Below are 15,213 nucleotides of genomic sequence, written 5' to 3' on the forward strand. Positions count from 1 at the left end.
ATATTTTATTTTATCTTGGTAATAGTAAAATTTAAGTTTTAGGATCTGATAAGGTTGATGTGGACTGAGGAAAGCGCACCACTCATGTTTGAAGTCAGTATTGATCAACATAAAGGGTCCAAGTGACCAAGACCCCTTTCACACCGAGGGCGTTTTGCAGGCGCTATAGCATTAGAAATAGCAATCCGCCATCAAACTGATGCACAATTGTCTTCAGTGTGAAAGCCAGGGGGCTTTCACACCGGAGCGGTGCGCTGGCAGGACGTCAGGAAAAGTCCTGCCAGCAGCTTCTTTGGAGCGGTGTGTATACCGCTTCTCCACTGCTGCTCCCTATTGAAATCAATGGGACAGCGCGGCTATACAGTCGGCAAAACACCGCTGTTGCGGCATATTGGCCTCTAGTGGGGGGTAAAAGTGCCCCGCTAGCGGCCGAAATGCGCCGCAAATCCAACGTTATAGGCTCTGCAGTGTGAACGGGGTCTTAGACAGAAATTCAGGCAAACTATTAAAAGAGGTATCACCTAAAAGCTTACACAGCCACATATACTTTTACAGGTTCACTATACCCCACTGAAACTTTTTAAGACGGGCATTTTTGAGGACACCACATTAAGTAAATATAGCTGGGACCATGTGGACTTGATCTATTTACAATGGAGGTGTCTCAAACTGCATATCTACTGAGAGGAAATTGTGCCTACCTTGAAGGCTGTATTTCATGCCCTGATCCAACTAGATCCCAAGCCTTGTAAATGTTGCATACTTGAAACCCTCAAGCTGCCCACGAGTGCAAGAGTGGCAACAGCAAGGGCATTGTTGTAGGAGCACAAGGTTAGACTACAGCACTGGAAGCAGATAGCCAAAAGGAATGGCAGCAACACATGGGTGAAGTGTCGGTTCACACTGAGGCAGCACGACTTGCAGCGCGCCTGCCTCAGGCGACCTGGACATGACCGCTGCGGAGACTTGCTTAACGACTTCTCTATAGAAGTCAATGCAAGTTGCCTCAAGTTGCCCCCAAAGTCATACAGGAAACTTTTTCTAAGTCGGAGCGACTTGTGTTGCTCCGATTAGAATGGTTCCACTGTACAGAATGGGACGCGACTTGTCAGGCGGCTAAGACACCTGACAAGTAGCCCTAGTGTGAACCTACCCTAAGGCCCCATGGCCCTGTAATTGGTTGTTTAATAATTTGTGTTACCAAGCAATTTAACAGCTGTACCTAATAAAGTGGCTGGTGAGTATGTTTTACCTAGTTTTCAATTAAAAAAATTCTTACTTAAAAAAAGAAGGGCTAACCTAATTGGCATATTACTATTAAAATCTATGCTTAGGTTGTAAAATGTTTCATATTCCTGCTTTTGATCTGGTACCTGGTGATTGTCTGCTTGACAGGTCTCTCCTGAAGATGCACGTGATGATTCAGAGTAGAAGGGCTTTGTATGTCATTGACCTGGGAAAATAAACATTTTATTCATATATAAATGTAAAAGTTTCAAGGCTTTAAGTTTATTTTTTTATTTTTTTTGATAAACAGTTATCTAAAAAGGAAATTTGCAATGGTTAAGTAATGGTAAGGTCCCATCATTTACATATCTGCATGTTTTAGAAGCGATACAAGACAGTGCACTTTAAATGCATTGTGCCTTCTAGATGCATTTTACAAATTACCATTGAACTGTTTAACCACCTCAATACTGGGCACTTTCACCCCCTTCCTATCAAGACTAATTTTCAGCTTTCAGTGCTCTCGCACTTTGAATGACAATTACTCAAGTCATGCTACACTGTACCCAATTTTTTATTTTTTTGATCATTTTGTTCACACAAATAGAGCTTTCTTTTGGTGGTTTTTATTCACCACTGGGATTTCTAATGTTTCTGAATAGGGATGAGCCGAAAACCCCCCTGTTCGGTTCGCATCCAGAACATGCGAACAGGCAAAAAATTTGTGTGAACACCATTAAAGTCTATGGAACACGAACATGAATAATCAAAAGTGCAAATTTTAAAGGCTTATATGCATGGTATTGTCATAAAAAGTGTTTGGGGACCTGGGTCCCGCCCCAGGGGACATGTATCAATGCAAAAAAAAAGTTTTAATAACAGCAGCAGTTTTTTCCAGGAGCAGCGATTTTAATAATGCTTAAAGTGAAACAATAAAAGTTTAATATTCATTTAAATTTAGTACCTAGGGGGTGTCTATAGTATGCCTGTAAAGGGGTGCATGTTTCCCGTGTTTAGAACAGTCTGACAGCAAAATGACATTTCTAAAGGAAAAAAAGTTACAACTACTTGTGGCTATAATGAATTGTCAGTCCAACAATACACAAAACAGCTCATTGATAAAAACGGCATGGAATTTCCCCACAGGGTAACCCCGAACCACAGTAGCGGATCGTGGGGACAGAGCAGAGAAGAAGCCAGAGCAAGATGCAGGACGAGGAGAACAAGATGGAGAAAGAAGAACACCAAAGGAAGAACAGAAGAAAGGACAGAAGTGGAAAGAAGAAATTAATAAAGGACTTGTCAAAAAGAGAGCACATAAAATCAAATTTAGTTATAAATTTAGCCCAGAATGTATTCTGTTACATGTCTATGGTGAAAAAAACAAATCGGGATAAATGTATGATAATTGGTTTGTGTGAAAGTTAATGTCTACAAGCTATGCTACGTATCACTGAAAATTTATCAATCCTGATGTACTGGCTGCCTATCATTTCTTGAGATGCTAAAATTTCAGGACAGTACAAATACCGCCCAAATTACCCCATTTTGTCAAGATGACAGTCCAAGGTATTTAGTAATTAGTATAGTGAGTTTTTGGAAGTTGCTGTTTTTTGCCCACAATTGTTTGGAAAATAAAGATATTTTTTCCCCACAAAATTGTCATATTAAACAGTTCAACACAGGGCATTTTCACCCCCTTCCTTCCCAGACCAATTTTCAGCGCTGTTACACTTTGAATGACAGACAATTGCGCGGTCATGCAACACTGTACTCATACGAAATTTTGATATATTTTTTCCCCTACAAATAGAGCTTTTGTTTGGTGGTATTTGATCACCTCTGTGTTTTTTTTGTTTTGTTTTTTTGTTCTTTGAGCTATTTTTACTTTTTGCTATAATATCCCATTAAAAAAAAAAAAATAATAATTTCCTCAGTTTAGGCCAATATGTATTCTACATATTTTTGGTAAAAAAAAATAAAATAAAATAAAAAAAAAAATAAAAAAAATCGCAATAAGGTATATTGATTGGTTTGCGCAAAAGTTATAGCATCTACAAAATAGGAGATGCATTTATGGCATTTTTATTGTTATTTTTTTCGGTGGACACTTTTGACAATATTTTAGGACCACATTTATACAGCAATCAGTGCTATAAAAATGCACTGATTACTGTGCAAATGTGACTGGCAGGGAAGGGGTTAACACTAGGGGGCGAGGAAAGGGTTAAATGTGTATCCTAGGGATTGATTATAACTGTAGGGAGAGGGGACGCCGGAAGGGGAGGAAACCGATCGGTGTTCCTCTGCACTAGGAACACACCATCGGTCTCCCCTCCTGACAGGACATGGATCTGTATGTTTACACACACAGATCTACGGTCCTGCTGTTCATGGACAATCGTGGGTGCAAGGCGGACAAAGAGTTCCCTGCCACCATCATATCACTATGCACGATAGGGAAGTGGTTAACAAGTTATTCCTCACACATGGCATAGGCAAACTTGCAATTGCACCCCAAAATACCATATTTATCGGCGTATAACACACTTTTTTCCCCTGAAAATAGGGGGCAAATCACAGGTGTGTTATATGCAGATAGTGTACCTCGGAGGGGAAGGAATCTCCTGTTTACTTAGCTCTCATGTCACACACAGTCCCACCTCTGCCACTGGAATTGGACCAGTGTTCTGTCTACCACAGGAGCTGGTACAATGCTGATGGCTGAGGCGGGACTGTGCATGTGACTGCTGACTGAGAGCTGAGTAAACAGGAGATGATGGCTTGGTGATTTGATGCACTGCATTGATGAGAGATGGTGAGGCTGAAGATGGGCACTAATCAGGCTGCATTGATGGACACTGACCATTATTTTGCTTCAAAGTGGTAAATAAAAATAAAAAAAATTAAAAAAAAGCTTTTTCCCTGAAACTTCCCTCTTAAATTGAAGGTTTGTGTTATACGCTGATCAATACGGTATAATCTGCTACTCCTCCTGGACTATGGCGATACCACATGTGTGAGACTTTTCATAGCCTGGCCACATACAGAGGGCCAACATCCAAGTAGCACCATCAATGGAATTACCCACAAAACTACTCCATTTTGAAAATCAAACACTCCAACATATATTCTATGAGTCATAATGAGTCTTTTGAACATGTAATTTATTTTCCCGCAAGTTTTGGGAAAATCTGGGGGGGGGGGGGGGATTAAGTAATTTTTTCTTTACACAACGTTTTTTAAATATTTCTAACACATAGCATTTGCATACCAAGAGTGACACCCTAAACATTCTGCTACTCCTCCTGAGTGTAGCGATATCACCTGGACTTCTCCACAGCCTGGCCATATACATAGGCCAAACATGCAAGTAGCACCTTCAGGCTTCGAACACATAGCATGTGCATACCAAGAATTACACCCCAAAATCCATTCTGCTAAGCAGAGGGTAAAAAAAAGAAGAAAAAAAAAAAAGGAAGATTACCTGTTGTGGTTTTAGCTGGCAGGAAAACTGTCCCAGACAAAGCATTGGTCCAGACAGGCGAAGGAATTGTCCAGGCAGCAGTCAGAGATATGCCAATGTATTGGGCCAGGCAGTAGGCAAGAACATAAGGTCCATAGGCATGACCAGGCCGGGTGGCAGGCAGAGGCATCGCCGGTTCGGGTGGCAGGCAGAGGCATGGCCGGTTCGGGTGGCAGGCAGAGGCATGGCCGGTTCGGGTGGCAGGCAGAGGCATGGCCGGTTCGGGTGGCAGGCAGAGGCATGGCCGGTTCGGGTGGCAGGCAGAGGCATGGCCAGTTCGGGTGGCAGCAGGCAGTACTATAAGGCTTAGGGCTTCGGTCAGGAAAGACCCGAGGACAGGCCTAGAGGCTTCTTTCCAACCGCATCTCTTCGAAGCCTCCAAGTCACCAGACCCTAATCCAAGAAAACAAAAACCTGGCAAAAAAAGGCTTTTCTCCACTTGGAAAATCTATTCTGGAGGCCTTCACATATGTGAAACTCCTGTTCTGTATTGAATCCCACTTATACAGTGGTAGGTAGGGCAAATGATCAGTTCAGGAGGCAGGCAAAAAGTATGGTCATTTAGCAGGCCGAGGTCAATTCACGTGGAAGGCAGAGGCATAGTCGATAAACAGTTCGAGTCATACACAGAAATAGCAGATAGTGGAAAATATAAAAATATCTTCACTAAACTAATAGTGTAGTGTGATCGATTTTATAGCACTCGCCAATAAAGAGGCCTGGCTGGGAGGGACATTGGGGACAGTAGTAGTGGGAGTCACAGTGAATTACTTACACATACACATTTTTTGGTGGGTTTACGGCCTGTTTGGCTAAGAGAGGTTGGGTGACAGGTGTGTGACAGGTGTTTTTCACTGTGACAGGAAACTCTTTGGGGACACTAGCTGGGTGATCAGTGTGTAAAAAGCTGTAAAACCAGCTCAAAACATAACTGATCCCCAACTCTCCTTCTCCTCACCGACAGGCTCTGTGAGAAGAAGCAGAGCCGATCGCAATTACAACGGCTCTGTTTACATTACATGATGGCTGTGATTGGACACAGCCATCATATGATCAGGAGGGACAATCACAGAGCCCTGCTGCTGAGCGGTGTTGCACTGTGTCTGGGGAACACTAGCACGCCAGGATCGTGCAGTCTTGCAATCCGGCTCCTTCTGAGGGACGTTTAGGAATGTCCACTCAGAAGGCCAAAACGCCAACCCTCCTGTTTGTATGCAGTGGCCGGGTGGGAAGAAGTTAAAGAGACAAGGAGGCAGGACTTTTTCAATGCACCACACACACAGCATAAATAAAGCTGGGTATACACTAGCAGAGTTCACTTGAAATTTTTTGTTTTAACTAATTCTAGCCCAAACCAATTCTGGCACTCCTCTCCTACATGTAAAAATCATTATTGTTTGTTAGAAATTACTCAGAAAAAAAATTACACAATATTATATATATATATATATATATATATATATATATATATATATATATATATATTAGCCATGTGTTCCTCCTATGCAATCCTGACTAATTAATTGGCAATACCCCCACCCAAACTCAGTATAAAATTAGACCTTGCATAGGCGATGCCCAGGCAGGGGTTTTGCACAGGCAGGAGTTGCATTGGCCACTAACATCTTGGATAAAGTATTCACATTGGATTAAGTATTGCACTTCTGCTCAGCACTTCAGCGATTGCACAAAGCGAAAATACACAACAGACTTCAGCAGAACATTAAACAGACTACAGGTGACCTGATTCTCCAAACTTTTTCTTCTCTTATTCATGCATCCTCTCAATCTCACCACTCTATCATTTGCATCGTCTCTGCTTAAATTCTCACTCCTTCACCCACCTTCTCCCCCCCACAGCTTACATATATCACCCTCACTCCTGTCTTCACCTTATTACTGCACTCATCAGCTCCTGCTAACTCTAAATCCATATACTAATAAAGCCTGCAGGCCACTGGGACGTGTCCCCCCACATAAGTCACACTCCCATATCACCTCTCTCACCCTTCTTCTCCTAACTTCTGGAGATATTTCCCCAAATCCTGGACCACAATCATTTACCTTCGGCCAACATACCCGGCACAACCCATCCTCTGCTAGCAGCCGCAATCCACACAATCTCATTTCTATTCCTCTTCAGCCTAGAGCCAGCCTCCCCTTCTCCTGTGCCCTTTGGAATGCCCGCTCCGTTTGTAACAAACTCACCACCGTCCATGACCTATTTATCACTAACTCCCTGAACCTACTTGCAATTACTGAGACCTGGATTCAAGAATATGACCTTCCTTCTCCTGCGTCTCTCTCCTATGGTGGCCTCCTGTGGACTCACTCTCCCAGGCCTAGTGGACGGAAAGGAGGTGGTGTTGGAATCCTCCTATCCCCTCAAAGCACTTTTCAGGTTCTTCATCCACCCCCCTCTCTGTCCCACTCTTCATTTGAAGCTCACTGTATTCACCTATTTTCTCCGGTTTCATTGAAAATTGCTGTGGTCTATCGGCCCCCTGGACCGGTATCAAACTTCCTTGACGACTTCTCTGCCTGGCTACCCTACTTTCTCTCCTCTGAAATTCCAACAATCATTCTTGGTGACTTCAACATCCCTGTTAATCTTAACACTCCTGGTACTTCTAAGCTGCTGAGCCTAACCTCCTCTTTTGATCTATAACAATGGACAAGTGCTTCCACTCACTCTGTTGTCAACTGCCTTTGACCTAATCTTCTCCTACCTATGCACTCCGCACACCCTCTCCAATATTCCTTTGCCTCTATCTGACCACCACCTTATTAGTTTCAATCTCTCCTTGTCTGCCTCCTCCTTACCCTCCAACTACCAAACTATTATCCGTAGAAACCTTCGCCATCTTAACCCTTCTCTTCTTTTCTCTGCTACAGATTGTCTCTACGACAAAATCTCCTCCTTGTCCTGCCCCAACTTGGCTACTTCTGTCTACCACAGTTCGCTGTCATCCACCCTGGATACCTTTGCCCCCCTCACTACGCACAGAATCAGGCCCCGGCCGCTGCAACCCTGGCAGACAGACAATACCAGAAGCCTCAAAAAACGTAGCCGTGCTCTTGAGTGTCTGTGGCGTAAGACGAAGTCACAGCCAATATAAATCTGCCCTCCAAAAATACCATTCCTGCCTGCATGCTGCCAAACAGACCTACTTTATCACTCTCATTAACACCCTCTCACACAGTCCCCGTCAAATCTTTTCTACCTTTACCACTCTACTTCGTCCTCCATTACCCCCACCCACTAACTTGCTCACTGCCCAGGAGATTGCTTATCTCTTCAAAAATAAGATTGAGACGATTCGTCTCGAGATCTCTGCTCTCCAGACATCTCCCTCACCTTACACTCCTTGTCCTCCTGCACAATCAATACTTTCCTCTTTTGACCCAGCTACTATAGAGGAAGTCACTAAACTTTTTTCTAATGCCCACCTAACCTCCTGCCCCCTGGACCCTGTTCCTTCTCAAATACTACGGTCACCATCTGACTCAATCCTACACTCCTCAACTCATATCTTCAACCTCTCACTCTCTACTGGCATCTTCACCAACCCTCTAAAACATGCACTAGTCACTCCCATACCAAAAAAGGCCTCAGACCCCACCAATCTTAACAACTTAAGACCCATCTCTTTACTCCCTTTTGCCTCCAAACTCCTTGAACGTTTAGTCTACAACCGACTGAGCAACCACCTCATTGAAAATAACCTTCTCGATCCTTTTCAGCCTGGATTTCGCCCCTAGCACTCCACAGAAACTGCCCTTCTAAAACTCACTAACGACTTACTAACAGCCAAAACCAACGGTCATTATTCCATACTCTTACTCTTGGACCTTTCTGCTGCCTTTGATACAGTTGACCACCCCCTCCTCCTCAAAAAACTCAATTTGCTTGGTCTCCATGACTGCACTCTCCGTTGGTTTGAATCTTACCTATCTCATCGCACCTTCAGTGTCACTTACAACTCCACTTCCTCTTCTCCGACTCCTCTTACAGTTGGGGTCCCCCAAGGTTCTGTCCTTGGACCTCTACTATTCTCGATCTACACGTCCTCCTTGGTTCAGCTGATAGCCTCCTATGGCTTTCACTACCATTTATATGCTGATGACACCCAAATCTATTTCTCTACCCCTCAGCTCACCCCATCAATCCCCACACGCATCGCTGATCTACTAACAGACATATCAGCCTGGATGTCACACCACTTCCTCAAACTTAATCTATCTAAAACTGAGCTCTTAATATTTCCTCCCCCACGTACCCCTTCGCCTGACTTCTCTGTCAAGATCAATGGCACATCTATCAGTCCATCCCCACATGCCAGGGTGCTAGGGGTAACCTTAGACTCCGAACTGTCCTTTCAGGCCCACATACAAGCCCTGTCCAAATCATGCCGCCTTAGCCTCCGCAACATTTCCAGAATACGCCCCTTTTTAACTAATGACACCACCAAGCTTCTAATTCACTCCCTGGTCATCTCTCGCCTCGACTACTGCAACTCCCTCCTTGTTGGATTACCTTTACACAGACTATCCCCCCTCCAGTCCATAATGAATGCCGCTGCCAGACTCATCCACCTTACCAGCCATTCAGTGTCCTCAACCCCTCTCTGCCAATCCCTGCACTGGCTTCCACCTCACCCAATGAATAAAATTCAAAGTACTAACAATAATTTACAAAGCCATCCATAACTCTGCCCCCAGCTACATCACTGACCTAGTCCCAAAATACCAACCAAACCGCCCTCTACGGTCATCCCAAGACCTCCTGCTCTCTAGTTCCCTTGTCACCTCCTCCCATGCTCGCCTCCAGGATTTCTCCAGAGCTTCTCCCATCCTTTGGAACTCTCTACCCCAATCTGTCCGACTGTCCCCTAATCTATCCATCTTTAGACGATCTCTGAAAACCCTTCTCTTCAAAGAAGCCTATCCTGCTTCTAACTAACACTGTTTTACTTTCTCCATCAGCTCACCCCCCACAGCTATTACCTCTTGTATCAATTGCCCCTTCCTTTTTAGATTGTAAGCTCTAACGAGCAGGGCCCTCTGATTCCTTTTGTACCAAATTGTAATGTAAATGTAATGTCTGCCCTCATGTTGTAAAGCGCTAAGCAAACTGTTGGCGCTATATAAAACCTGTATAATAATAATAATAATATATATATATATATATATATATATATATATATATATATATATATATTTTTTTTTTTTTTTAGCAGAGACCCTATGGAATAAAATGGTGGTTGTTACAACTTTTCATGCAACAGTTTTTGTGCAGCAATTTTTCAAACACGTTTTTATTGGGGGAAAAAACGGTCACATGAATTAATAAAATAAAAATAAAGTTAGCCTGATTTTTTTGAATAATGTGAAGGATGATGTTATGCTGAGTAAACAGATAACCAACATGTCAGGTTTTAAAATTGAGCACATTCGTGGAACGGCGTAAAATTTTAGTACTTAAACGCCATAGGCGACGCTTGTAAATTTTCACAGGCTACTTTGTTTAGCGTTACAGGGGAAGTTTTGGGCTAGAATTATTGTTCCCGCTCTAATGTTCATGGCAATACCTCACATGTGTTTGAACGTTGCTTACATATGCAGAAGCGACATACCTACAAGTTCGCTTCTGAATGCGAGCATGTATATTTTATATATTTTTTGATTTTAAAACTTTTTTTTAAATCACTTTTATTTCTATTACAAGGAATGTAAAGATCCCTTGTAACAAGAATAGGGCATGATAGGTTCTCTTTACAGCGAGATCTGGGGTAAATAAGTCTCCAGATCTCGCCTCTAGGCTGGAAAGCATGAGATCAGAAAAAAAAAAAAAAAAAAAGGATCTTAGCATCTCACTCAAGGAAACAGCAGCGTAAACATCTGCTGAGGCAGGTCATAGCATTATAATGTTGCGACTGGCCTCCGAAGGTCAGAGATAGCCGGAGACCATCTGGTCCATGGTATTCTCTATGGTAAACGGCCGATTCATTCTCCGGCTCCCAATCGCAGGGGACAGCCTGTAGACGAACCAGAGGGTGTCGAGAGGGGACAATCAAGCGGCTGACGTCCTTGGGTGGTAAGTGGTTAAGACAATTTGTAAAATTTTAGAATCGTTAGTAGGGCCAAAGCAAAAGTTCATTTTTAACTACCGTGATTAGAATATTCTATGGAGCAGGTTGGAAAATGTTAACAAATGTATGGTTTAATTTACATAGTTACATAGTAGGTGAGGTTGAAAAAAGAGACACAAGCCCATCAAGTCCAACCTATGTGTGTGATTATATATCAGTATTACATTGTATATCCCTGTATGTTGTGGTCGCTCAGGTGCTCTAGTAGTTTCTTGAAACTGTCAAAGTCCCTCACTGAAATCATCGCCTGTGGAAGGGAATTCCACACCCTTGACGCTCTTACAGTAAAGAACCCTCTATGTAGTTTAAGGTTAAACCTCTTTTATTCTCATTTTAATGAGTGGCCGCAAGTCTTGTTAAACTCCCTTTTGCGAAAAAGTTTTATCCCTATTGTGGGGTAACCAGTATGGTATTTGTATATTGAAATCATATCCCCTATCAACCGTCTCTTCTCCAGAGAGAATAAGTTCAGTGCTCGCAACCTTTACTCATAACTATTATACTCCAGACCTTTTATCAGCTTTGATAAAAAGATTGTATGGCTCAGACCAGTGGGAAAAAAAAGTCTTACTTTGAAAGTTTGCAGTCAGGGTGTCCAAGCTGAGGTGTCCTCACACACACACACACACACACACAATAGACAAACTGTCATCGAATAAAAGCAGTCGGCACTCTATACCATCACAGGGCGGCACAGTGGTGTAGTCGTTAACACTCTCGCCTAGCAGTAAGAAGGGTCGCCGATTCGAATCCCAACCACGGCACTACCTGCCTGGAGCTTGCATGTTCTCCCTGTGCCTGCGTGGGTTTTCTCCGGGTACTCTGGTTTCCTCCCACACTCCAAAGACATGCAGGTAGGTTAATTTGGCTTCTGTCCAAAACTGACCCTAGTATATGAATGGGTACCTTGGATTGTGGGCTCCTTGAGGGTAGGGACAGATGTGAGTGTGCAATGTACAGGGATAGGGACAATTGTAGACACTCACTCAGGTTGAACTGGTGTCTTTATTCAACCTTACTATGCAACTATCAAGTGTATTTATTTTCAAGCCTTCACAGTTAGTACAGTCACCAGCAGAATAGTTTCGGCGATAAGCCTTGTTCACAGCACTCACACTCTGGAGTTGATCCCTTTTTAATGCATGCCAATATTCTGTTTGCTTTGTTAGGCTCAGCAATGGCATGGAATGCCAAGCTGCTGCTATCTACGAGGACCGCCAGGTCCTTTTCCATCCTAGATTCCCCCAGGAGGTTCTCCCCCCAATGTATAGATTGCATTCCTATGTTTGCCACCCAAATGAATTATTTTACATTTTTCTACATTGAACCTCATTTGCCATGTAGTTGCCTACCCCCATTAATTTGTTCAGACTATTTTTGCAAGGTTTCCACATCCTGCAGAGAAGTTATTACCCTGCTTAGCTTAGTATAGTCTGCAAATAGAGATTGAACTGTTTACGACATCCTCCAGGTCGTTTATGAAAAAATTAAACAGGATTGGTCCCAGCACAGAACCCTGTTGGACCCGACTACCCAACCCTGACCATCCCTTTTTTACCATTTACATACTTAAAGAATTTCTTGGGATCTTTTTTGCTCTCCTCCGCTATGTGTCTTTCATGTTCTATCTTAGCTGTCCTTAGTGCACCCTTACATTTCTTGTTGCATTCTTTATAAAGTCTGAATGCTGATGATGATCCCTGAACCTTGTATTTTTTGAAGGCCTTCTCCTTTGCTTTTATATGCATTTTTACATTGGAGTTAAGCCATCCAGGACTTTTGTTGGCGCTTTTAAATTTATTACCTAATGGAATGCATTGGCTAATGCCCTTATTTATAGGGCTGCAACTAACGATTATTTTCATAATCGATTATTTGGCCGATTATTGTTTTGATTAATCGGTTAATAACCTTTAAAAAAAAAAAAAGTGGGTCAAATTGACATTTACTTTCAACCACAATGATGGGAAAATTTGGAAATAATAGAAAACTTCTTAGTCGAAGGAATTTTCAGACAGTGTATGTGATTTTCATTCAGAAATTACATTCATTTTAAAAACAGATTGTTAAAAACAAGTGAAAATTTCAAACAAAATTCTTTCATTCAGCGAATGTACAAAGATTTTCGTCTGAATATTCTCATCTGAAAATTGATCGGTGTGGCCAGCATAAGGCTTGGTAAACACCTATGCAGTTTGCTTTTGATCTGTTTCTGTAGTGCTTTTTGCTGTACGTTTTGATTTTTGCACACGTGATTTTACTGCAATTTGCATTTTTGCATTTTTTTGGGGCAGATTAAAAAAAACACAAATTTCTGCAAAAACGCATTACATGCTTTGCTGCAGCTTCTCCATTGAAGTATATTGAACCAATAAAGCACCATTTTGCATTTAAAGTCCCTGACCCTTTCAGATGTTAACATGTCCTATAGGAAACCATGTAAATGAACTGTAGTGCATTTCTGTAAGCACCAATAAACACATAGATGTGAACCAGGTCTAAGACGTTTAATAACATAATGGGGTTAAAAAAACTAAAATTAGCCCTTTATAGTAGACAAAAAGCAGATAATCACTACAGTAAGGGGTTCATTTTTTTGCTGTAGAACAGTGACAGTAATATTTAGAGTTACTATTTGCTCTTTTTGTACTATAAAGGGCTCATTTTAGTTTTTTTAACCAATATGTTCCTGGCGATTAATCTATTATGAAAATAGTAATCGATTAATTTCATAATTGATTAATCGATTAGTTGTTTCAGGCCTAATTATGAAAATGCTAAACTTATGATATTCCCTGACTACTCCGTGCAGACCCAGAGGCAACACAAATCCTTTGACACGGTAAGAGCTAAGCTCTGGGCCAAGGGGCTTAAGTACAGCATGCTGTTCCCTGCCAGACTGCGTGTGGAAGAAGGTGAGACAGTCTGCTTCTTTAGCTCTGATGAGGAGGCATCTTCCTGGGCACTGACTGTTTGCCTTCAAAAATTTGGGTTTGGATCTTTATTTATCAAATGGTTGCGTCTAATATATGCTTCTCCCAGCGCTCGGGTGCGCACCAACAACTCTCACTCGCCCATTTTCCCCCTGGGTAGAGGCACCAGGCAGGGCTGCCTGATCTCCCCATGGTTGTTTGCGATAGCTGTGGAGCCCCCGGCCTCATGGATACGAGCCACGTCAGCGGTATGGGGGATCCAAGTGGGGGTGGTAGAGGAGAAAATCCTTGTATGCCGATGACACTCTCCTGTTTTTAACGGATGTCTCCTCCTCCCTCCTAGGAGCCCTACAGATCAATGATTTTGGATCATATTCTGGAGTCAAGGTCAACTGGGTCCTGGACCGACAACTCCAATGTCTGTCCAGGACCCACTGGTTCAGGTGTTGATATGTTCCTGACCTTTATCAGATGCTCCAAATAAGTAGTCTATTCGGTTAGATGTATAGTCTCCCCTTGTACAGTTTTCTCAGTGCTGTGAACATGTATACCTGCAATTTTCTGTATACCATGCAACTATTTTCTGCTACTGACATGTGATTACTTTAATAAAAGTAATTTCAATTGTAAAAAAAAAAAAAAAAAAAAAAAAAAAAAAATTCTCCCCACACAAGGAGAACCCACTCTCCGAATGTGGATAACTCAGTCAGGGATTATTACAGGAAGGAGATTTGGTCAGAATTAGGGGTGTATATGTTCATCAGTGTCATCCATGTGCCCTCCAGAGTACCCTTCAGGAAAAGGAAGCAGCCCCCGCAATCTGTCTGCTGGTCCTTATACCTCCTGTGACAAGAGTCCCTTTGGGCGGGGGGGCTTGTGGAACCCAGATTACCATAGAGAGCTCTGGAAACTCCTTGTCCAGCTCCCCCGGCCCCGCCTATGTGCAAATAACCCTGTGTCTATTAGGTGCACAGGGTGACTGAGAACCCCAGTCGGGTCTGTATTGAAAAAGAGAAAAAGTGCGCCAGACTCAGTGCAGTATTTAAGGATGCATTTAATATAATAAAAGAGACAAATTGCTACTCAGAAGGGGATGCAGTAATCAGGCATCCAAGTAAAAAAGGGGCGGGGTCCGGAGTCACTGGGAGGTCTGTGGAGAGATGATGATCTGTCATCCTCATCTCTCCATGGACCTCCCAGAGACTCCGGAGGTCCGTGGAGAGATAAGGATGACAGACAGGCCATCTACAGAGGCTCCATTGTTGCTTCCTTCCTCAACGACTTGCCAGTGGTCTGTCATCCTCATCTCTCCACGAACCTCCCAGTGACTCCGGACCGCCCTTTTTTACTTATATGCCTGATTACTGCATCCCCT

The 15,213-nt window shown here is 42.8% G+C and overlaps 1 protein-coding gene across 2 annotated transcripts in view; it reads right to left on the reverse strand.

The window, feature by feature from the left end:
• PIK3C2B (phosphatidylinositol-4-phosphate 3-kinase catalytic subunit type 2 beta) overlaps nt 1–15,213 on the reverse strand; it is a 935,041-nt gene that overhangs the window by 726,701 nt on the left and 193,127 nt on the right. For both annotated transcript variants that reach the window (XR_013274472.1, XM_077481256.1), the window contains exon 7: nt 1,374–1,453. Coding sequence is in view for 1 of the 2 variants with exons in the window: in XM_077481256.1 (XP_077337382.1) it covers nt 1,374–1,453 (80 nt within the window). In the remaining variant the exon portion in view is untranslated. The remainder of the gene's footprint in view (nt 1–1,373; nt 1,454–15,213) is intronic.

This window comes from Lithobates pipiens, unplaced genomic scaffold (genome assembly GCF_037356315.1).
Source record: "Lithobates pipiens isolate NorthernLeopardFrog02 unplaced genomic scaffold, aLitPip1_a1.2 Scaffold_16, whole genome shotgun sequence".
NCBI lineage: Eukaryota > Metazoa > Chordata > Amphibia > Anura > Ranidae > Lithobates > Lithobates pipiens.